The 24,156-nt window shown below is 57.3% G+C and overlaps 1 protein-coding gene across 1 annotated transcript in view; it reads left to right on the forward strand.

Moving 5' to 3' along the window:
* The window catches only part of LOC142264795 (uncharacterized), a 156,103-nt gene that overhangs the window by 86,239 nt on the left and 45,708 nt on the right, over window positions 1–24,156 (forward strand). Inside the window, exons 9-11 of the mRNA XM_075332270.1 lie at window positions 9,657–9,670; window positions 11,545–11,651; window positions 12,229–12,291. Coding sequence (XP_075188385.1) covers window positions 9,657–9,670; window positions 11,545–11,651; window positions 12,229–12,291 — 184 coding nt within the window. The remainder of the gene's footprint in view (window positions 1–9,656; window positions 9,671–11,544; window positions 11,652–12,228; window positions 12,292–24,156) is intronic.

The following is a 24,156-nucleotide window of genomic DNA, read 5'->3' on the forward strand; positions in this document are numbered from 1 at the left end:
CGGCCTCGATACCCCTGTGGAATCTTTACAAGATCTTCCTTTACTAGTTTCAAAAAAATATCCACACTCGTACAATTCTGCACTGGGGGGGATCTTTTACTCGGTCTTTTTAAAGTGGTAAAGGGTCCCTCCCCTCTCTTTTTGGTACCATCCTTCAATAAGTCCGTAAGGGTCTGGAAACACTCGTAATCCTCTTCTGCAATACCAAGGGCCTTACGTTGTTCCTGGCTATTGTGCTCAAAGAACAACTTCCATCTTCACCTTCTTCCAAACAATTCTAAGTCTCTGATGCAACCAAAACAGTCAAAATAATTCGAGGGTATAAAATTAAGTCCCTTAGACAGAACCGCATAATCAAAGTTAGTAAGTGAATAATCAGATAAATTTAATATCCGCCCCTGGCCTGAAGTGCTCTGGTATGTGGATACAATCCCCCTGTTTGTCTCTGCTCCAAAAAAGACCCAGAGGGACCCGAAGATGAAAAGTGTGGAGGTCCATGGTATCCAAAATGTTCCCCTCTCCTCTTTCGCTGTTTTTTTGGGGGGATCCATGTATGTGGTCCACGCCCGGAAACCTCAGTAGGAATACTACCGGTCGTTACGGGTCTTTCCGAGTCGGAGGTGTCAATATCTGAGGAAGACACCGCAGATTGTTGTCTACCTACAGGTTGGGGTAAATATGCCTTATCCTCCTTCAATTCTGCAAGGTCTCGTACAAACTGTGAGTGCTTTCTTTCTTTCAGATTACTTTGAAAGCGCTCAATAGAAGTCTGTAACAGACTTTGACGTCTAGCAAAATCTGGATCACCTTTAAGACGCAAAATATTATCTATACCCGTATTCAGGACCACTGTAGACTCTGAAAAAAGTTTTTTCTCCTCCTCTAATAATAGATTCATCAACCTCAGGGAGGAAGCTATGGATTCCTTCCTCCAGAGACTGAGGAACTGTTCAGAGGATGTTCTTGGAGATGGAACAATATTTATTCTCAGTCCCCTTGGCACTATCTGATGCTTAAGATAATTTTCAAGTCTCTTTATTTCCCACCAGGACCGGATATTATTTTTATAATTAATCAACAATTCCTTGAAGGAATCTTTTAGATTTGTTCCACTATTTCTTATAGATAGTTCGTTAGTAGAGAACACCTGACTTGCCTCCTCCGCCCAAACTGATGTATTAACAGGTCCTGTTAGAAAACCCGCCATGCCAGGGAATTAGGTATCAAACTTGTTTAGCTCTAAGGCCCCGGGGATAACAATAGTCTAATTACACGTATAATAATCCCCAATTATATGAAAATAATTTTATTTTTGTTCAAGTAAAAAAATTTTTACACCACACCATTTTGTGCATACTGACATTACACTGATCAATTGTCTTAAGCCAACTAAATGGCAACCCCTGATCTTGAATATCAAGAACAGGGTTTACAATGAAATAGAAGACAAATTGATACAATTTAAACATATATAACCAATTGCTGGTTCACAGAAGGACACAGAATGTATAAGCCAAACTTAACTCGGTAGCTCCCAATGTGACTATGCTGGCACGTTAGTGCTGATTCTGTGGTCACAGTCCGATATATTCATCCAGGAGTATCCACATAAGGCGTTGGAAAATAGGTCCTTTAATCAAAGTAGTGAACCGCCAGCCATTTCATATTAATTTAAGACGTCTCCACCTCGACGCGTTTCCCCACACAAACATGTGGTTCATCAGGAGGCTGAGAAGGTAAGTATAGTCTTATCAGCTTTTCATCGGACATACATAGACCAACAAACATAAGGATACAACAAGTGCACAAAATGCCATCAAACCGGTAACAAAAATAAATGGATAACTCACTTGTCAGATAGTATAATATGGGGAATGCAGGTCCATGGCGCCAGACAAACAGATCAGCAGCACTACAGTCAATACTGTCTTGATGACATGCTCCCGTCCTCCAGGCGTCATGGAGCTGCATACTCCCCGCTGCCTTAAATAGCCCTAACTAGAACCAAACAGCTGTGGGGAAACCCCCCTCCTCCCCCATTCAGCGTCACTGCAGTCTCAGCTGCGCATGCGCCGCCGGCGCCACCAGTGCGCATGCCCCAGCTACGTAATGTGAAGGGAAAACCCTTCACAGTACTAAGCAACGCCTTCCTCATCGTGAGCTCACGCGGTCACGTGATCAAGAGTGGGCGTGTTTGAAGCAATATGAGACGCAACCGCACTGAGATACACAAGGAACTTAGAAAGTCCACAGCCTGTAAGATGACATAAGGGCATTTACAATGAGACGCAGCCGCACTGAGATACACAAGCAACTTAGACGGTCCACAGCTTTTAAGATGACATAAGGGCATTCAGAGAGGCAGCATATATACATAGCAATTTTAAAGATAGGGGTCCCACGCACATATAAATGCAAATGCAGCCATAACTATAATAATAAAAACATTCACATTATACATATACAATCAGTAGTCACCAATTCATGCTACCTAAATACGTATCATCCACATGCAGTTAGCAGGTCCGATGCTGGCAAAATCAATATAATCCAAGACCAGACACCATGATGGTTTAAGTTTTAGGATTCCCCCATCAATTCATTGACTCAGAAAATCTCATATCAGTTAAAGTTTCTCCAACAAATGAATATGATACATCAAATATTTCCCTTTAATATGGGCAATCTCCCAAAAGGGGGATTAATTCTCCCTAAGCACGACACCTGTCTTCTAAAATAAATGGGCCTATCAATAATTAAGTGGGGAGGAAACAGTTAAAGGAGAGCTGCTCATTGAGCCCCCCCGGAGCTAGTGATCCCATTCTAAATATCCAAGCCTATATCAAAGGACAAGAATGGCAAAATACAGACTGCAACTTACAGAAAACCGACGGCTACTAACTCCTTGTTAAAGTGGGAGAGTCATCATCCCCTTCCCCTTAGGAGAGGGATTCCTAAAGGGCAGTTTCTGCGGATTCGCAGGAACTGCTCTAGGGAATCAGACTTTAGGATGCAGGCGTCGGATATGTTCGGGAGGTTCCTGGATAGAGGTTATCCTAGGCGTGTCCTGCAGCAATCTTATGCCTTTGCTAGGAATACCAATAGACACTCTCTGATGACGCCAAGAAATAGGAAAGAGGATGTAAATATCTTACGTATTATTGGCACTTTTGATCTTCAAGCTGAACGTGTCTTTGGTATAATCAAAAAACACTGGAATGTTTTAAGGGCGGATCCTGATCTGGCCAAGTTTATCTCGAAGGCCCCCTGTATTACATACAGGAGGGGTCGGTCTATAGGGGATAAACTTGTGCACAGTATGTATCAGGGGCCACGCCCAGAAGGCACGTGGTTAGATAGACAAGTGGTAGGTATGTATCGATGCGGTAACTATAGTTTTTGCGACTCGATGGAACATTGTAAGATGGTGAGAAGTTCAGCAAATGGGAAAAAGTTCTTTTTGCGGGATTTCTTTAACTGTAAGACAATGGTGGTTGTATATAGGGCTACTTGCACGTGTCCCCTTGACTACGTGGGTAAAACCCTACGTGAGCTGCGGAGACGTGTGGGTGAGCACCTGTCGGATATTTGAAACAAACGTGACACTCCTATTGCTCGACACATGAATGGTGTGCACCAGGGGGACACTAAACTCATGTGTTTTTCAGCATTAGAGCTTGTCAGACGTAGTCCGAGGGGTGGTGATTTTGACAGGGTTCTGCTACAGAGGGAATCTGCTTGGATATTTAGAATGGGATCACTAGCTCCGGGGGGGCTCAATGAGCAGCTCTCCTTTAACTGTTTCCTCCCCAATTATTGATAGGCCCATTTATTTTAGAAGACAGGTGTCGTGCTTAGGGAGAATTAATCCCCCTTTTGGGAGATTGCCCATATTAAAGGGAAATATTTGATGTATCATATTCATTTGTTGGAGAAACTTTAACTGATATGAGATTTTCTGAGTCAATGAATTGATGGGGGAATCCTAAAACTTAAACCATCATGGTGTCTGGTCTTGGATTATATTGATTTTGCCAGCATCGGACCTGCTAACTGCATGTGGATGATACGTATTTAGGTAGCATGAATTGGTGACTACTGATTGTATATGTATAATGTGAATGTTTTTATTATTATAGTTATGGCTGCATTTGCATTTATATGTGCGTGGGACCCCTATCTTTAAAATTGCTATGTATATATGCTGCCTCTCTGAATGCCCTTATGTCATCTTAAAAGCTGTGGACCGTCTAAGTTGCTTGTGTATCTCAGTGCGGCTGCGTCTCATTGTAAATGCCCTTATGTCATCTTACAGGCTGTGGACTTTCTAAGTTCCTTTTGTATCTCAGTGCGGTTGCGTCTCATATTGCTTCAAACACGCCCACTCTTGATCACGTGACCGCGTGAGCTCACGATGAGGAAGGCGTTGCTCGGCACTGTGAAGGGTTTTCCCTTCACATTACGTAGCTGGGGCATGCGCACTGGTGGCGCCGGCGGCGCATGCGCAGCTGAGACTGCAGTGACGCTGAATGGGGGAGGAGGGGGGTTTCCCCACAGCTGTTTGGTTCTACTTAGGGCTATTTAAGGCAGCGGGGAGTATGCAGCTCCATGACACCTGGAGGACGGGAGCATGTCATCAAGACAGTATTGACTGCAGTGCTGCTGATCTGTTTGTCTGGCGCCATGGACCTGCATACCCCATATTATACTATCTGACAAGTGAGTTATCCATTTATTTTTGTTACCGGTTTGATGGAACTTTGTGCACTTGTTGTATCCTTATGTCTATTGGTCTATGTATGTCCGATGAAAAGCTGATAAGACTATACTTACCTTCTCAGCCTCCTGATGAACCACATGCCTGTGTGGGGAAACGCGTCGAGGTGGAGACGTCTTAAATTAATATGAAATGGCTGGCGGTTCACTACTTTGATTAAAGGACCTATTTTCCAACGCCTTATGTGGATACTCCTGGATGAATATATCGGACTGTGACCACAGAATCAGCACTAACGTGCCAGCATAGTCACATTGGGAGCTACCGAGTTAAGTTTGGCTTATACATCCTGTGTCCTTCTGTGAACCAGCAATTGGTTATATATGTTTAAATTGTATCAATTTGTCTTCTATTTCATTGTAAACCCTGTTCTTGATATTCAAGATCAGGGGTTGCCATTTAGTTGGCTTAAGACAATTGATCAGTGTAATGTCAGTATGCACAAAATGGTGTGGTGTAAAAATTTTTTACTTGAATAAAAATAAAATTATTTTCATATAATTGGGGATTATTATACGTGTAATTAGTCAATATAAAGGACTGGCACATGACTTATTTCTTCCAAAGACAATACTAAGGACCAGGGGGCACTCACTGCAGGGGAAGAAAAGAGATTCCAGCAGCTAAATAGGAAAGGGTTCTTTACAGTTAGAGCAGTCAGACTGTGGAATGCGACCACAAGAGGTAGTGTCGCGGGCCGGATCCCGGGGACTCGAGCGGCGCTCCTCGCCCTTGAGTGAAAGGGGGGTGGTTTGGTTTAGGGATATTGTCAGTGACTCCACCCACGGTTGTGGTGAGGTTGTGACACCACCGCTGCTCTGGATGGGGATCCCGGGAGCGATGACAGGGAGCAGCTTGGATGTTGGTTCTCCCCTCCATGGGTAGGGGGTTGGTTGTCCCGGGGCCCGGTGAGGGGTAGGGATGGATGGCAGGCGGGTTACGGGGCCTGGTGAGGTGCAGGGTCGTGGGGGCAGCGCAGTGCCGCACGGCACGGTGGTACTCACTCAGCCAATGACGAATGCAAAGTCTCCGGTAAAACAAACGGCTGGATGGACGGGTCCCACAGACGACTGCGGTAGCTTTCCCGGTAGGTTGATGGTGACTGCCTTTCCCTGCACCGGTGTTGTGTTTACGGTTCCAATGGCTTCCCACCGGTAACCCGCTCCCCAGCTTGGATGGATGCTGAAGGAGCCCCTTTTGCCCGCAGGCTCTGGCCCTGGGAACTGTAGCCTTGGCGGTGACTGTGTTTCCCTTTACGGTGTGAGCTGTTGCCTTCAATCGGGTCTTGACAGCGAAGGGAACATCCGGGGTTTCCCAGCAAACGGATTTGACCAGTTTTACGGCGACTCCAAGCCTGGTCGGGGTCCGTAAGCCCTGCCGGATGGTGCTGGCTTCTCTGCTCCCCGATCCGGTACCGTCGGGCCACCGCCCGTCCCCGGTCCTTATGGTTCACTCCAATCAGCCTCTCCTGCAGACGGTCACCACCGTCTGCCAACCTTGCTGTTCCGTCCGGGCCACACACCCGGACGCCTTCAGTCTCCTCTCCTACCACTTCACTCCTCACTTGTCAAACTTCAAACTCTCTCTATTCCTTTTCCCGCCTCCAGGACTGTGAACTCCTCGGTGGGCGGGGACAACCGCCTGGCCCACCCCCTGGTGTGGACATCAGCCCCTGGAGGGAGGTAACAAGGATTTCTGTTTGACTTCGGTGTGCCTGACCGGGGTGTGGGGGTGTGTTGTTGTAGTACCTGTGACGTCCTGGCTTGTCCAGGGTGCCACAGTAGTAATGGCAGATACTATAACAGCTTTTAAAAAAGGCCTGAATGATTTCCTCAGTGAAAAATAGTATTGTGGGTTACAGATGATGTAGTGACAAAATATGGAAGAAGGTTGAAATTGATAAAAAAATTTTTTTTTTTTTTTTTATCCGTGAAATATGTGGAAGAATTCAACAGTTGTTGCAAAATAACGTGACCCTGGTCAGACTTTATAAATTGGGTTTGATCATTAATGTAAAAATTGTGCGTTCCATAGCCCCTTCGCGACCGAGACAATGTGATCAGTTGGAGATGCACGATCTTCTACGTTCGTGTCTTGAAAAGGAGCGTCCAGAAAAACGTCCTCCTGAAAACGAGAAATGTCAGAAAATCAACCAAAAACTTTTATAACTCGCCGTCATTGCCAGATTTACAAAGCAGATGAATGTGAGATGGAGCGATCATTGTGCACATCATGGAGTCACCATGTGTCACTATAGGGGAAGCGTAACAAAACAAAAAGGGTTAGTGTCCCGTCCACCTGGAGAATAAAGAAACCACAAAAACAATTGTAGGTTACAGCTAAGTTCATTGAGGAAAATGTCTTGTGGTTTGGTCGTGTGGTTTATCACAAATGTCAAGTAATTTGGAGAACCGTTCAGAAGTCTGTGGGAACCCAAACGTTGTGCTATAAAATGGTTGGGGGGCCGCAAAAGAAAGCAAAATGGGGATTAAAGCCGGACCACTATACTTGCTGAGTTTCCGCCACGGTCACACTGCTTCTGGTTTTGCTCATTAAACATAATGTATATTCACTGCTTCCCCCCCCCCCTCCCACGTACCCTCTGTGACTGCGTCTGTGATTGGTTGCAGTCAGACTGCGCCCCACCTTCTGTCCCGGCATCTTTGATTGGTTGCCCTCACACTAGCTGACTGGGTCCTGGAGGTAGTGGAAAAAAGTGTGTGGTTCCCCGTACTGATACCCTGCACAGACAGCTGGAGGCTGCAGGACCCAAGCTGTGTGCTTTTTATCTTCTTGGCTGTGTATCAAAATACGAGGGACTCTCATGCAGCTTTTTTGGGGTGTGGGGTGGGGTGGTGTGTGTGTTTGTTTTTAAAAAAAAAAAAAAAAAGGTTTGAGGGCTACCCTTCCTCCTCCTCTCAATTTTGACACCCAGCCAAGATAAAGCAGACAGCTGGGGGGCTGGTGTTCTCAGGCTGAGAAATCCATGCTTATTGGGCTCTCCCCTGCCTAAATATACCAGCCACTATGAGATGTGCCAATTCCGGCATTTACCCAGCTTGTCCTGACTGCCCTGGAACAGTGGCAATCGAGGCGTCATATAAGGGGTTAATAACTGCTGTAATTCGTCAAAACCTATCTGTGGAGACACGGGGCTCAGTGGGTGCTCTCGTCCACTAAAACCCGCCGCCTTTAGAAAGACAGCGTGGCTCAGGGCTCATCCCAACTGAACGCCGGCCTCCTTAACCGTGGGCGGAACACTACTCAGACAACACAGGGTGAGGGAACCACAATAATTAGACTTTATTGGATCCCCAAACAATTAACGCCCCATAACATATAACCAGAAAAACACAAATGTAACAGGCAACAGAGTCTCACCCTTCCGCTGGCTCACCAGGGATTAGAATGTCCATGCCTCACAGGTTCCAGGGCTATTTACTCCAATCCAGCAGCACCCCGCTTTTGGTGGGCACCCACCGAGAAAGGAATAACGCCAGATTTAGGAAGCTGTGTGAGGTCTGCAAAGTCTGTAACAGGTGACTGAACTGTCCCAACCTGAGTGTTCTCCTTAGGTAGTCCTGGTATGATGTTACAATCCTGGCAGCCGGAGTCGAAATCCCTAGGCTGTGGATATGGTCTCCAACCGGAACCGGAGTCCCTAGATTGAAGCCATAAGATATCCTGATCCTCTAGTCAGCTCCTGAGAGCTTAGACTGGATCCATCAGCATCCATCAACAACCGGGTGGCTTAAAGAAGTCCCTTTTATAGCCACAGCCTTCCACTTGGATACACTGCGTCCTCATCGATTGGTTGGACAAGATCGCCTCTCCCATTGGATGAATCTCAAGCTGCATGGACAATGTTCATTCAAATGATGTCTACAGAAAGACTGAGGGTATACATGTAGTCTGGAAGTCACAGACTCTACAATGGCTACTAAGGTAATCACATTAGCAATACACAACTACAATACAATGGTTACTGAAAAAGTCTGGAGAACAATACGTCTGGCTTTCAGTGGCCAACACAATTACATGAGTCAACAAGAGTCTTGTAAAAACAATGAGGGACTTCTCCCCCATCTATAAACAATCTATCATCCTGTCTGGCTGAATTTTAATTAACTTTAACCCATGAGAGTCCATGTTGTCACACTATCCGCTGCCACAAAGCCCAGGATTAGTAATTGGGAGGGGTGTGACTCTTCCCCCCCCACCCACCCACTACTACTCATGTAAGTAAAAGAAATGGGCACAAAACAAACACCCCTCATCTAATTTATTAACCCCCACTTCAAACACCCCTGCAGGTCCAACATAATCCACACCATGACTTGCCGCAATGATTCTGAGGTTGTAATCTGTGGTCACATTAGAGAACGTTCCCGATCACTGCGGCGTCTGGCACACACTGAGAGCTGCAGCTGTGACAGCGGTGAACCCCGGCTGTGACCTGAGGTGAACTCCATGCCAGATTAGGTTATGTGCTCATGTTGAGCATTAATTTGTCTTTCTGGCTTCTTCAGTCATCAGTCCTTATGTGTCCATAATTCCTCAGGTTTTCTTTCATCTGTGTCCAGAGATATAAATCGATCGTGCAGACCGTTCCAAAAACGTCAGCTCTGTTGGTCAGATCGTAGTTGGAAACTCCCTGTTGTCTAGTCATCCTATGCAGTTTGATTATTCGAATTTTGCTGTAAAAAGTTTGTGATCAGTTCCTCCAAATTTTTGGTTTGGGCAGTGGGTATGGAGGCGGTACCTGCTGGAAGTGGCACACCTTGAGTTTCAGCCGGCTGCTCTGGATCCCATTCACACTGACCAGCAGGGTCCACCACCAATGTAAACCATAACTGCTATAGAATTGTTTACAATACAGCTTCCAGTTTCCAGGTTTGACACCTGATCAAAAACTGGATATCTTTTCCTGCAGCCACAAAGGAGGGGAAGGATTGGTGCTTTATCCTTCCGTTCCTGACCCAACCACTTGACACGATGGTTAGTCCAATGGTCTGGCTCAATACAGCAAGCGGGCTTTTACAGCTTGTGCTCCTGCTGTGCCAGTAACACTGCAGTATATATGTACACATAATGTGTGTGTGTGTGTGTGTGTAATATATAATATATATATTTATTTTATAATTTTTTTTTTATTTTTTTCTTTGCTGTAATACCCGGGCGTTGCCTGGGATAGTAACTCTCCCTGCCTGTCTCTCCTCCAACATCTTATTAGCTCACACACAAGCTTCTTATACTGTGAATGTTCCTTGTTCCTATAGCAACCAATCACAGCTCCTATTAATAGTCTGTAGCTCGCAGCTCCATTCATTTTAATGGAGGCAGGTTTTTTTGGAGAGTAACTGTAAAGCACGGGGTTAAATTCTTGGGCAGCACGGTGGCTCAGTGGTTAGCACTGCAGTCTTGTGGTGGCTCAGTGCAGTCTTGTGGTGGCTCAGTGGTTAGCACTGCAGTCTTCTGGTGGCTCAGTGCAGTCTTGTGGTGGCTCAGTGGTTAGCACTGCAGTCTTGCAGCGCTGGGGTTTTGGGTTCGAATCCCACCAAGGACAACATCTGCAATGAGTCTGTATGTTCTCCCCGTGTTTGCGTGGGTTTCCTCCGGGTACTCCGGTTTCCTCCCACACTCCAAAGACATACAGATAGGGAATTTAGATTGTGAGCCCCAATGGGGACAGCGTTCCTGATGTATGTGAAGCGCTGCGGAATATGTTAGCGCTATATAAAAAAATAAAGATTTATTTTTTTTTATTTTTAATTCTTGTCAAAACAGTCTGACGTTCCCTGAGTCACATGGGGTGTCTGTGCAAAATTTTGCAATTGTAAATGTGACGGTGTGGATTTCTTTGACATACATACATACTATATATATTATATTCTATTATAATTGTGTCTCCTGTGCTGGGGACAAGCCTCTCCCTTCTAACCCACACCATCCTCTCACTCCCTCGACATTCCCATACCCCAAGGGACCAAATGACACCTAGTGGTGGCCGACCAAATTACACAGGGAAGTGCACACACATGAATACATTACACTTGGACCATAACTTCTCCAGCGGGCTGGTCCCGGGGCCTCTCTCCAGCGGGCTGGTTCCGGGCCTCTCTCCAGCGGGCTGGTCCCGGGGCCTCTCTCCAGCGGGCTGGTCCCGGGGCCTCTCTCCAGCGGGCTGGTCCCGGGGCCTCTCTCCAGCGGGCTGGTCCCGGGGCCTCTCTCCAGCGGGCTGGTCCCGGGGCCTCTCTCCAGCGGGCTGGTCCCGGGGCCTCTCTCCAGCGGGCTGGTCCCGGGGCCTCTCTCCAGCGGGCTGGTCCCGGGGCCTCTCTCCAGCGCAGAAATGTGGTTCCCATGAAAGAGTGACACTGAATTGGAGGGAAGCAATCGGCACGTGTCTGCTCGTCTGTTCTGTCTAAACCTTTGTGAGCAGATGAGTGTTTGGCAGATGTAATATGTATAGGATGAAGCCGTCACTTGTCCACAATATATAGGAATACAGCGTGCTCACACTATTACATACTTATCAGTTTTGTATAATACTTTGCTGGTTTAATTCTAGATTGGATTTTTGACTTAAGATTCATCATGGCCCAAAAACTAGTCCTGTATTTGTGTTTTGTTTTTGTTTGTTTTTTTCTCCCCCATCCCCCCCATGTATGAGCATTGGGTATTGTACAATGAAAGCAGGAACCAATACTGGCAACATTAAATAAATAAATATATATTTTATTTAACTTTTTTTCCTTTTTCTTTTGCAGAACACTTTAGATATAATAACCCATCTGAGAAAGACATTGCTGTGTGGAAACCCAAAGGAATGGACCAGCTGAAGCCGCAGACCAGTGGGAATCTCGAGCCTCCGGAGGTCTCCAGTCTGAGGATGTGCAAGATGGAGCTTTAGTGCACAACCCACAGGGGAAGGGGGCGCGCAATAGTCCATGATGCCAAACAAGGAGGACCTTCTGTGATGGCCAGCATGGATGGTCAGAGGACAGGTTCTGTGATGATCACGGACAGATGGGTTGGAAGGAGAAGACCCACAAAGGAACATGTTACCTTGTAGACCTCCGAATGTGCTCTGAAGCCAGCGCCGCCCCGAGCCCTCCTCATCCCGGCCACATACAGAAGATCAATCACTAGAATAAATGAGGTGACCTCAGAGGATGCGACACTGATAGCGGCCGGTAATCACCGCTAAACCACAGGAGACTTTACCAGGGATGGCCATGTTCTGACGCTCAGGCAGGTGGGGTCTGGTTTGGGGGGAGAAGGTCTTGAGTGGCGTGATGAGTGTGGACGCTCATTGTGTATCCTTCTTCTTTTTAGTTCTTTCAGAGAAATCTCCTCACTCTTCAGGGGTTTAATAATGTTGCGTAGGCTGAACTCTCTGCACCTCATTCACAAATCAGTGTTTGATCGTATTTTATATCCACTTCTATTAGGGCAAGTTCAAGCACGGAGTAAAGGACAAAGCTACACAAGCAGCTCCAGCGGCACTCAGTGATGTAAGGCTAGATCAGCAATGTGTCCCTGTATTATTGAGCACCACTGGATATGCTTGTGTCCTTCTGTATGTTCAGTTGGTGCCTGTTCACATTTGTAGAAGCTGCTGGTCAGTTTGATGATAGTTGTTTAAAGGAAATATCACGATTATTTTTTTTATAAAAAAAAATAAATACTTTTTTGTTTCCTTTTTATCCTTTTTATTTCTTTTACTTCCCCATCCTCTAGTAGAAGAGATCCCTCTGGTGATATGCAATTTGGGATGTGAAATCCAGCAACAGCTTGGTCAGATGAATTTGAAGTCAATGGATGGCTGGTTGGCATGCGGTGCTGGAGGCGCTGATCCGGGCCACATCCTTACAATCTGTCACTTAAGCTCTTGTCACAAGGTGTAAGGGCATAATGGGGAAGTGGGGCTCCTAGACTGGCCCTCAGGGGTAGAGGGCTCCCTATCACTAATCTCGGAGATACTTCTAGTAGTGAAGATGTCTGGGCCGCCTTCCTTGCCCTGATCTTATACCACCACAGAGGAGGGACGGGACAGGAGTGATAAACCCACAGATATAGACAAACAGGGAAACCAAAATGTATATTACACAACTCGTGCACATGGATAAATAAAACAATACGTCAAAGAAGAAATTAAGAGCAGGGAGGAAACAACCAGATGACGAGGCTTAGCACACAAGAAATCACCAACAACAGCATATGGACTGGTTTAGCAAAAGCTATAGTAAGCATGGGAAAACAGTCACCACCATCTTAAAGTGATTAACTGTGACAGAGGCAGGAATAGATATCAAGACCTGACCCACATATTCCCACCCCTGTTGCACCTGTCAATCATATAGCAGGGCATTGCTGGAACTTTACTTGCACATGTTGCGGATATAAAACCTGCAATCAGCACACAGGCTCTGCTCACATTCAGCGTCCCAGCTTTACTTTATGAATTCCTGATGGTTGTTTCCCTCTTAATATCTGAGATCTATTAAATGGAAACATTTCCAACTCTTCAGTCTGATCTTTTCTATGTTCTCTGCAAGGAAATTCTGGTGAGATTAAATTTCCAAACCTTCATTCTGCGTTTCTCTACATTTTATCCAGAGGTTTGTTTTTAAATTTGAGGTTGCATTTTTAATGAATTCTGATGTCATTATTGGGTGTGTAAACTCTTTGGCAGTTGCTCTTTGTTTGCGGCTTCTTACCTGCAGTGTGCACACATATTGTTGTATAGCCCCTTCCTGACACTGGGCGTGCTGGGTACATCCTGACTGTTGGTGCATTCACGACCATGGACAGACCCACATGTCCTGGGGATCTCAGGGGCTTATTAGCTGTGCCCAAGTGATCGCCACCAGTGCCTCTGCTTACCTGACAGCCCAGCCCTAACAGCCAGGGATGCTCCCTGCACCATCTCAGGCTGGACCCCCCCACCTCCTAAATGCCATGACTGATATCAATCGCAGTATTTAGGAATCTGGGAACACCCCCTCTCCGAGTGACGGGGGGGGGGGGGCGCAGAGGTCAGCACGGCCCGAGTGACGGGGGGGGGACAGAGGTCAGCGCGGCCCGAGTGACGGGGGGGGCAGAGGTCAGCGCGGCCCAAGTGACGGGGGGGCAGAGGTCAGCGCGGCCCGAGTGACGGGGGGCAGAAGTCAGCGCGGCTCAAGTGACGGGGGGGGGACAGAGGTCAGTACGGCCCGAGTGACGGGGGGCAGAGGTCAGCGCGGCCGAGTGACGGGGGGGACAGAGGTCAGCGCGGCCCGAGTGACGGGGGCAGAGGTCAGCGCGGCCCCGAGTGACAGGGGGGCAGAGGTCAGCGCGGCCTAAGTGACGGGGGGCAGAGGTCAGCGCGGCCCGAGTGACGGGGGGGCAGAGGTCAGCGCAGCCCGAGTGACGGGGGGGGGGGGCAGAGGTCAGCGCAGCCCAAGTGACGGGGGGGGGCAGAGGTCAGCGCGGCCCGAGTGACTGGGGGGCAGAGGTCAGCGCGGCCCGAGTGACGGGGGGCAGAGGTCAGCGCAGCCCGAGTGACGGGGGGGCAGAGGTCAGCGCGGCCCGAGTGACGGGGGGGCAGAGGTCAGCGCGGCCCGAGTGACGAGGGGGCAGAGGTCAGCGTGGCCCGAGTGACGGGGGGGGCAGAGGTCAGCACGGGCCCGAGTGACGGGGGGGCAGAGGTCAGTGCGGCCCGAGTGACAGGGGGGCAGAGGTCAGCGCGGCCTAAGTGACGGGGGCAGAGGTCAGCGCGGCCCGAGTGACGGGGGGGCAGAGGTCAGCGCGGCCCGAGTGACGGGGGGGCAGAGGTCAGCGCAGCCCGAGTGACGGGGGGGGGCAGAGGTCAGCGCAGCCCGAGTGACGGGGCGGCAGAGGTCAGCGCAGCCCGAGTGACGGGGGGGGGGCAGAGGTCAGCGCGGCCCCGAGTGACGGGGGGCAGAGGTCAGCGCGGGCCCGAGTGACGGGGGGGGGCAGAGGTCAGCGCGGCCCGAGTGACGGGGGGGCAGAGGTCAGCGCGGCCCGAGTGACGGGGGGGCAGAGGTCAGCGCGGCCCGAGTGACGGGGGGGGTCAGAGGTCAGCGCGGCCCGAGTGACGGGGGGGGCAGAGGTCAGCGCGGCCCGAGTGACGGGGGGGCAGAGGTCAGCGCGGCCCGAGTGACGGGGGGCAGAGGTCAGCGCGGCCCGAGTGACGGGGGGCAGAGGTCAGCGCGGCCCGAGTGACGGGGGGCAGAGGTCAGCGCGGCCCGAGTGACGGGGGGCAGAGGTCAGCGCGGCCCGAGTGACGGGGGGGCAGAGGTCAGCGCGGCCCGAGTGACGGGGGGCAGAGGTCAGCGCGGCCCGAGTGACGGGGGGGCAGAGGTCAGCGCGGCCCGAGTGACGGGGGGGGCAGAGGTCAGCGCGGCCCGAGTGACGGGGGGCAGAGGTCAGCGCGGCCTGAGTGACGGGGGGGCAGAGGTCAGCGCGGCCTAAGTGACGGGGGGGCAGAGGTCAGCGCGGCCCGAGTGATGGGGGGGGGCAGAGGTTAGCGCGGCCCGAGTGACGGGGGGGCAGAGGTCAGCGCGGCCCGAGTGATGGGGGGGGGCAGAGGTTAGCGCGGCCCGAGTGACGGGGGGGCAGAGGTCAGCGCGGCCCGAGTGACGGGGGGCAGAGGTCAGCGCGGCCCGAGTGACGGGGGGCAGAGGTCAGCGCGGCCCGAGTGACGGGGGGCAGAGGTCAGCGCGGCCCGAGTGATGGGGGGGGCAGAGGTTAGCGCGGCCCGAGTGACGGGGGGGCAGAGGTCAGCGCGGCCCGAGTGATGGGGGGGGGCAGAGGTTAGCGCGGGCCCGAGTGACGGGGGGGCAGAGGTCAGCGCGGCCCGAGTGACGGGGGGGCAGAGGTCAGCGCGGCCCGAGTGATTGGGGGGGGGCAGAGGTTAGCGCGGCCCGAGTGATGGGGGGGGCAGAGGTCAGCGCGGCCCGAGTGATGGGGGGGGGCAGAGGGTTAGCGCGGCCCGAGTGACGGGGGGGCAGAGGTCAGCGCGGCCCGAGTGATGGGGGGGGGCAGAGGTTAGCGCGGCCCGAGTGACGGGGGGGGGCAGAGGTCAGCGCGGCCCGAGTGACGGGGGGGCAGAGGTCAGCGCGGCCCGAGTGACGGGGAGGCAGAGGTCAGCGCGGCCCGAGTGACGGGGGGGCAGAGGTCAGCGCGGCCCGAGTGACGGGGGGGGCAGAGGTCAGCGCGGCCCCGAGTGACGGGGGGGGCAGAGGTCAGCGCGGCCCGAGTGACGGGGGGGCAGAGGTCAGCGCGGCCCGAGTGACGGGGGGGCAGAGGTCAGCGCGGCCCGAGTGACGGGGGGCAGAGGTCAGCGCGGCCCGAGTGACGGGGGGGCAGAGGTCAGCGCGGCCCGAGTGACGGGGGGGCAGAGGTCAGCGCGGCCCGAGTGACGGGGGGCAGAGCTGTTTACTTGGTTTTTAGTCGCTAGAACAGGTGAAAACAATTACAGAAAACTGTATATGTGAGGGATGAAAGCTGCAGCCACAATCACACGCTGCAGAAATCACCACTGCTGGGCGTCACCCGCGGAGGAGCGAGCACTGCCCGCACGGGGCGTATATATACGGGATTATATATATGGGTCCCGGCGGCTGAGCTCTGCGGAGACAGCGGCGTCTCCAGTGACAGCAACTACAGAAAGCGGACAGGAAAGGCTGCGACACACGGAGGGGACAGGAAGTGCTGCACACAGTTTAGCGGGAGGACTGATCACATGACAGTGACGTCATCACAGGCCAGCAGCTATTATTTCCTGAGCTCCGCCCCCTGATCACATGACAGTGACGTCACCACAGGTCCTTCAGCTCTCGTAGTGCTGCAGTTCTTTCCTGTGTGCGCAGCTCCTGTTCTCTGTTATCAGCCATCAGCAGATTTCCAGCCATTCAGGTGAGGTGACAGCGGAGTTTTCGGTGCAGTGTTTCTGCTTGTGGTGAATCTGCTGTACTCCATCCCTACAGCCCGTACATTCCGGTAGTCCGGATCCTTTTAGTCCGGCTCCTCTCACCTCACTGTCTGTTTTCCCTACCTGGTGTTGTCGCTTTTCATCGTTATTTCCTCGGGCTCCAGTGACGGGAGGAGCGGCCTCAGCCCCAGTGACGGGAGGAGCGGCCTCAGCCCCAGTGACGGGAGGAGCGGCCCCGGGCCCCAGTGACGGGAGGAGCAGCCCCAGCCCCAGTGACGGGAGGAGCGGCCTCAGCCCCAGTGACGGGAGGAGCAGCCCCAGCCCCAGTGACGGGAGGAGCGGCCCCGGGCCCCAGTGACGGGAGGAGCAGCCCCGGGCCCCAGTGACGGGAGGAGCGGCCTCAGCCCCAGTGACGGGAGGAGCGGCCTCAGCCCCAGTGACGGGAGGAGCGGCCTCAGCCCCAGTGACGGGAGGAGCAGCCCCGGGCCCCAGTGACGGGAGGAGCGGCCCCGGGCCCCAGTGACGGGAGGAGCGGCCTCAGCCCCAGTGACGGGAGGAGCAGCCCCGGGCCCCAGTGACGGGAGGAGCAGCCCCGGGCCCCAGTGACGGGAGGAGCAGCCCCGGGCCCCAGTGACGGGAGGAGCAGCCCCGGGCCCCAGTGACGGAGGAGCAGCCCCCGGGCCCCCAGTGACGGGAGGAGCAGCCTCAGCCCCAGTGACGGGAGGAGCGGCCTCAGCCCCAGTGACGGGAGGAGCGGCCTCAGCCCCAGTGACGGGAGGAGCGGCCTCAGCCCCAGTGACGGGAGGAGCGGCCCCGGGCCCCAGTGACGGGAGGAGCAGCCTCAGCCCCCAGTGACGGGAGCAGCCCCAGTGACGGGAGGAGCGGCCCCGGGCCCCAGTGACGGGAGGAGCGGCCTCAGCCCCAGTGACGAGGAGGAGCGGCCCTCGGGCCCCAGTGACGGGAGGAGCGGGCCCTCAGCCCCAGTGACGGGAGGAGCGGCCTCAGCCCAGTGACGGGAGGAGCGGCCTCAGCCCCAGTGACGGGAGGAGCAGCCTCAGCCCCAGTGACGGAGGAGCAGCCCTCAGCCCCAGTGACGGGAGGAGCGGCCCCGGGCCCACAGTGACGGGAGGAGCAGCCCCGGGCCCCAGTGACGGGAGGAGCAGCCCCAGCCCCAGTGACGGGAGGAGCAGCCTCAGCCCCAGTGACGGGAGGAGCAGCCCCAGCCCCAGTGACGGGAGGAGCAGCCTCAGCCCCAGTGACGGGAGGAGCGGCCTCAGCCCCAGTGACGGGAGGAGCGGCCTCAGCCCCAGTGACGGGAGGAGCGGCCTCAGCCCCAGTGACGGGAGGAGCGGCCTCAGCCCCAGTGACGGGAGGAGCGGCCTCAGCCCCAGTGACGGGAGGAGCGGCCTCAGCCCCAGTGACGGAGGAGCAGCCTCAGCCCCCAGTGACGGGAGGAGCGGCCTCAGCCCCAGTGACGGGGAGGAGCAGCCCGGGCCCCAGTGACGGGAGGAGCGGCCCCGGGCCCCAGTGACGGGAGGAGCGGCCCCGGGCCCCAGTGACGGGAGGAGCAGCCCCGGGGCCCCAGTGACGGGAGGAGCGGCCCCGGGCCCCAGTGACGGGAGGAGCAGCCTCAGCCCCAGGTGACGGGAGGAGCAGCCTCAGCCCCAGTGACGGGAGGAGCGGCCTCAGCCCCAGTGACGGGAGGAGCGGCCTCAGCCCCAGTGACGGGAGGAGCGGCCTCAGCCCCAGTGACGGGAGGAGCGGCCTCAGCCCCAGTGACGGGAGGAGCGGCCTCAGCCCAGTGACGGGAGGAGCAGCCCCCCCGGGGCCCCAGTGACGGGAGGAGCGGCCCCGGGCCCCAGTGACGGGAGGAGCGGCCCCGGGCCCCAGTGACGGGAGGAGCAGCAGCCCCGGGCCCCAGTGACGGGAGGAGCGGCCCCGGGCCCCAGTGACGGGAGGAGCAGCCTCAGCCCCAGTGACGGGAGGAGCAGCCCCGGGCCCCAGTGACGGGAGGAGCGGCCTCAGCCCCAGTGACGGGAGGAGCGGCCCCGGGCCCCAGTGACGGGAGGAGCGGCCCCGGGCCCCCAGTGACGGGAGGAGCGGCCCCGGGCCCCAGTGACGGGAGGAGCGGCCTCGGGCCCCAGTGACGGGAGGGAGCAGCCTCAGCCCCAGTGACGGGAGGAGCAGCCCCGGGCGCCCAGTGACGGGAGGAGCGGCCCCGGGCCCCAGTGACGGGAGGAGCGGCCCCGGGCCCCAGTGACGGGAGGAGCGGCCCCGGGGCCCCAGTGACGGGGAGGAGCGGCCCCGGGCCCCAGTGACGGGAGGAGCGGCCCCGGGGCCCCAGTGACGGGGAGGAGCGGCCCCGGGCCCCAGTGACGGGAGGAGCGGGCCCCGGGCCCCAGTGACGGGAGGAGCGGCCCCGGGCCCCAGTGACGGGAGGAGCGGCCCCGGGCCCCAGTGACGGGAGGAGCGGCCCCGGGCCCCAGTGACGGGAGGAGCGGCCCCGGGCCCCAGTGACGGGAGGAGCGGCCCCGGGCCCCAGTGACGGGAGGAGCGGCCCCGGGCCCACAGTGACGGGAGGAGCGGCCCCGGGCCCCAGTGACGGGAGGAGCGGCCCCGGGCCCCAGTGACGGGAGGAGCGGCCTCAGCCCCCAGTGACGGGAGGAGCGGCCTCAGCCCCAGTGACGGGAGGAGCGGCCTCAGCCCCAGTGACGGGAGGAGCAGCCCCGGGCCCCAGTGACGGGAGGAGCAGCCTCAGCCCCAGTGACGGGAGGAGCGGCCTCGGGCCCCAGTGACGGGAGGAGCAGCCTCAGCCCCAGTGACGGGAGGAGCAGCCCCGGGCCCCAGTGACGGGAGGAGCAGCCTCAGCCCCAGTGACGGGAGGAGCGGCCTCGGGCCCCAGTGACGGGAGGAGCGGCCTCGGGCCCCAGTGACGGGAGGAGCAGCCTCAGCCCCAGTGACGGGAGGAGCGGCCCCGGGCCCCAGTGACGGGAGGAGCGGCCCCGGGCCCCAGTGACGGGAGGAGCAGCCTCAGCCCCAGTGACGGGAGGAGCGGCCCCGGGCCCCAGTGACGGGAGGAGCGGCCCCGGGCCCCAGTGACGGGAGGAGCGGCCCCGGGCCCCAGTGACGGGAGGAGCAGGCGCCCCGGGCCCCAGTGACGGGAGGAGCGGCCCCGGGCCCCAGTGACGGGAGGAGCGGCCCCGGGCCCCAGTGACGGGAGGAGCAGCCTCAGCCCCAGTGACGGGAGGAGCGGCCTCGGGCCCCAGTGACGGGAGGAGCGGCCTCGGGCCCCCAGTGACGGGAGGAGCAGCCTCAGCCCCAGTGACGGAGGAGCGGCCCCGGGCCCCAGTGACGGGAGGAGCGGCCCCCGGGCCCCAGTGACGGGAGGAGCAGCCTCAGCCCCAGTGACGGGAGGAGCGGCCCCGGGCCCCAGTGACGGGAGGAGCAGCCTCAGCCCCAGTGACGGGAGGAGCGGCCTCTGGCCCCAGTGACGGGAGGAGCAGCCTCTGGCCCCAGTGACGGGAGGAGCGGCCCCGGGCCCCAGTGACGGGAGGAGCGGCCCCGGGCCCCAGTGACGGGAGGAGCAGCCCCGGGCCCCAGTGACGGGAGGAGCAGCCCCGGGCCCCAGTGACGGGAGGAGCGGCCCCGGGCCCCAGTGACGGGAGGAGCGGCCCCGGGCCCCAGTGACGGGAGGAGCAGCCCCGGGCCCCCAGTGACGGGAGGAGCAGCCTCAGCCCCAGTGACGGGAGGAGCGGCCTCGGGCCCCAGTGACGGGAGGAGCAGCCTCAGCCCCAGTGACGGGGAGGAGCAGCCTCAGCCCCAGTGACGGGAGGAGCAGCCCCGGGCCCCAGTGACGGGAGGAGCGACCCCGGGCCCCAGTGACGGGAGGAGCGGCCCCGGGCCCCAGTGACGGGAGGAGCAGCCTCAGCCCCAGTGACGGGAGGAGCGGCCCCGGGCCCCAGTGACGGGAGGAGCAGCCTCAGCCCCAGTGACGGGAGGGAGCGGCCTCAGCCCCAGTTGACGGGAGGAGCAGCCCCGGGCCCCAGTGACGGGAGGAGCAGCCCCGGGCCCCAGTGACGGGAGGAGCGGCCCCGGGCCCCAGTGACGGGAGGAGCAGCCCCGGGCCCCAGTGACGGGAGGAGCGGCCCCGGGCCCCAGTGACGGGAGGAGCGGCCCCGGGCCCCAGTGACGGGAGGAGCGGCCTCAGCCCCAGTGACGGGAGGAGCGGCCTCAGCCCCAGTGACGGGAGGAGCGGCCCCGGGCCCCAGTGACGGGAGGAGCAGCCTCAGCCCCAGTGACGGGAGGAGCAGCCCCGGGGCCCCAGTGACGGGGAGGAGCAAGCCTCAGCCCCAGTGACGGGAGGAGCGGCCTCGGGCCCCAGTGACGGGAGGAGCAGCCTCAGCCCCCAGTGACGGGAGGAGCGGCCTCGGGCCCCAGTGACGGGAGGAGCGGCCCCGGGCCCCCAGTGACGGGAGGAGCGGCCCCGGGCCCCAGTGACGGGAGGAGCAGCCTCAGCCCCCAGTGACGGGAGGAGCGGCCTCAGCCCCAGTGACGGGAGGAGCAGCCTCAGCCCCAGTGACGGGAGGAGCGGCCTCAGCCCCAGTGACGGAGGAGCGGCCTCTGGCCCCAGTGACGGGAGGAGCGGCCTCGGGCCCCAGTGACGGGAGGAGCAGCCTCAGCCCCAGGTGACGGGAGGAGCGGCCTCAGCCCCAGTGACGGGAGGAGCGGCCCCGGGCCCCAGTGACGGGAGGAGCGGCCCCGGGCCCCAGTGACGGGAGGAGCAGCCCCGGGCCCCAGTGACGGGAGGAGCAGCCTCGGGCCCCAGTGACGGGAGGAGCGGCCTCGGGCCCCAGTGACGGGAGGAGCGGCCCCGGGCCCCAGTGACGGGAGGAGCAGCCCCGGGCCCCAGTGACGGGAGGAGCGGCCTCGGGCCCCAGTGACGGGAGGAGCGGCCTCGGGCCCCAGTGACGGGAGGAGCGGCCCCAGTGACGGAGGAGCGGCCCCAGTGACGGGAGGAGCGGCCTCGGGCCCCAGTGACGGGAGGAGCGGCCCCAGTGACGGGAGGAGCGAGGCCCCCAGTGACGGGAGGAGCAGCCCCGGGCCCCAGTGACGGGAGGAGCAGCCCCGGGCCCCAGTGACTGGAGGAGCGGCCCCGGGCCCCAGTGACTGGAGGAGCGGCCTCGGGCCCCAGTGACTGGAGGAGCGGCCCCCGGGCCCCAGTGACGGGAGGAGCGGCCCCGGGCCCCAGTGACTGGAGGAGCGGCCTCGGGCCCCAGTGACTGGAGGAGCGGCCTCGGGCCCCAGTGACTGGAGGAGCGGCCTCGGGCCCCAGTGACTGGAGGGAGCGGCCTCGGGCCCCAGTGACTGGAGGAGCGGCCTCGGGCCCCAGTGACTGGAGGAGCGGCCTCGGGCCCCAGTGACTGGAGGAGCGGCCTCGGGCCCCCAGTGACTGGAGGAGCGGCCTCGGGCCCCAGTGACTGGAGGAGCGGCCTCGGGCCCCAGTGACTGGAGGAGCGGCCTCGGGCCCCAGTGACTGGAGGAGCGGCCTCGGGCCCCAGTGACTGGAGGAGCGGCCTCGGGCCCCAGTGACTGGAGGAGCGGCCTCGGGCCCCAGTGACTGGAGGAGCGGCCTCGGGCCCCAGTGACTGGAGGAGCGGCCTCGGGCCCCAGTGACTGGAGGAGCGGCCTCGGGCCCCCAGTGACTGGAGGAGCGGCCTCGGGCCCCAGTGACTGGAGGAGCGGCCTCGGGCCCCAGTGACTGGAGGAGCGGCCTCGGGCCCCAGTGACTGGAGGAGCGGCCCCAGTGACGGGAGGAGCGGCCCCAGTGACGGGAGGAGCGGCCCCAGTGACGGGAGGAGCGGCCCCAGTGACGGGAGGAGCGGCCTCGGGCCCCAGTGACTGGAGGAGCGGCCTCGGGCCCCAGTGACTGGAGGAGCGGCCTCGTGGCCCCAGTGACGGGAGGAGCGGCCCCAGTGACGGGAGGAGCGGCCCCAGTGACGGGAGGAGCGGCCCCAGTGACGGGAGGAGCGGCCCCAGTGACGGGAGGAGCGGCCCCAGTGACGGGAGGAGCGGCCTCGGGCCCCAGTGACGGGAGGAGCGGCCTCGGGCCCCAGTGACGGGAGGAGCGGCCTCGGGCCCCAGTGACGGGAGGAGCAGCTGGTTCTCCTTTGCTGTACTGATCTGACAGGAGGAGTCACCTCAGCTCTGTGGTTTCTGACGTTCAACCCTGGTACCAACCCTCCATGATCTCCACCAACCCACCAGGATATCCTCTGACCTGCCGTGATCTCCACCAACCCATCAGGATGTCCGCCGATCCGCTGTGATCTCCAGCAACCCGCTGGGATGTCCGCCGAACCGCCTGGATGTTCGCCGACGCACCAGGATGTTCTCCAACCCACCACGATCTTCAATAGCCCGCTGGGATGTCCACCTTCCCTCATGATTTCCACCAACCCGCCGGGGAGTCTGCTGATCCTCTGTGATGTCCGCTGTGATCCCTGCCAACCCACCATGTTCTCCACCAACCCACCAGGATTTCCGGCAGCATGTTCTCCTATCCATGATGATATCCATCTACCCGCTGGGATAACCGCCGTGATCTCTGCCGACCCACCACGATTTCCACCAGCCGGCTGTGATGTCTGATAACCCGTTGGGATGTCTGCCGACCCGCCATGTCAGCGGACACCAGTCGTGTGTCTCCTATCTGATGTCTATACAGCAGTCTGACTGTCTTATTTGTGATGAATATACAGCAGTCTGTGTCTCCTATATAATGTATACAGAGCTGCCTATGTCTCCCATGTGATGTATACAGCAGTCTGTGCCTCCTATATAATGTATACACAGCTGCCTATGTCTCCCATGTGATGTATACAGCAGTCTGTGCCTCCTATATAATGTATACACAGCTGCCTATGTCTCCCGTGTCATGTATACAGCAGTCTGTGTCTCCTATATAATGTATACACAGCTGCCTATGTCTCCCGTGTCATGTATACAGCAGTCTGTGTCTCCTATATAATGTATACACAGCTGCCTATGTCTCCCATGTCATGTATACAGCAGTCTTAGGCTGCGTGCCCATGATCAGTGTTCAGTGTTATGGACGCAGCGTATTTTGCGTTGTACAGTACGAGCACAGTGGATGGATGTCTAGAAATCCCATACCCACTGTGCTTGTTTTTTCCGCAGCAAATACTGAACTGCGGTGCGCTTTCCAGACCGCAGCACGCCAATTGTTTGCAGATTCGCATGCGTCCTCTGTAGGGAAAACACAGGAGAGAGACTGCAGCGCACTGAACCCTGATCGTGGGCACAAGCAACTGCGGTCTCCTGCGGAGGAGACTCGTGGCCCCGCAGGTCAGAACCCTCTGAGTCCAGGACACAGCAAATCCTGATCAAGGGCACATACTCTTAGTGTCTCCTATCTGATATA

The sequence above is a fragment of the Anomaloglossus baeobatrachus genome, chromosome 1 (assembly GCF_048569485.1).
Source record: "Anomaloglossus baeobatrachus isolate aAnoBae1 chromosome 1, aAnoBae1.hap1, whole genome shotgun sequence".
In the NCBI taxonomy this organism is placed as follows: Eukaryota; Metazoa; Chordata; class Amphibia; order Anura; family Aromobatidae; genus Anomaloglossus; species Anomaloglossus baeobatrachus.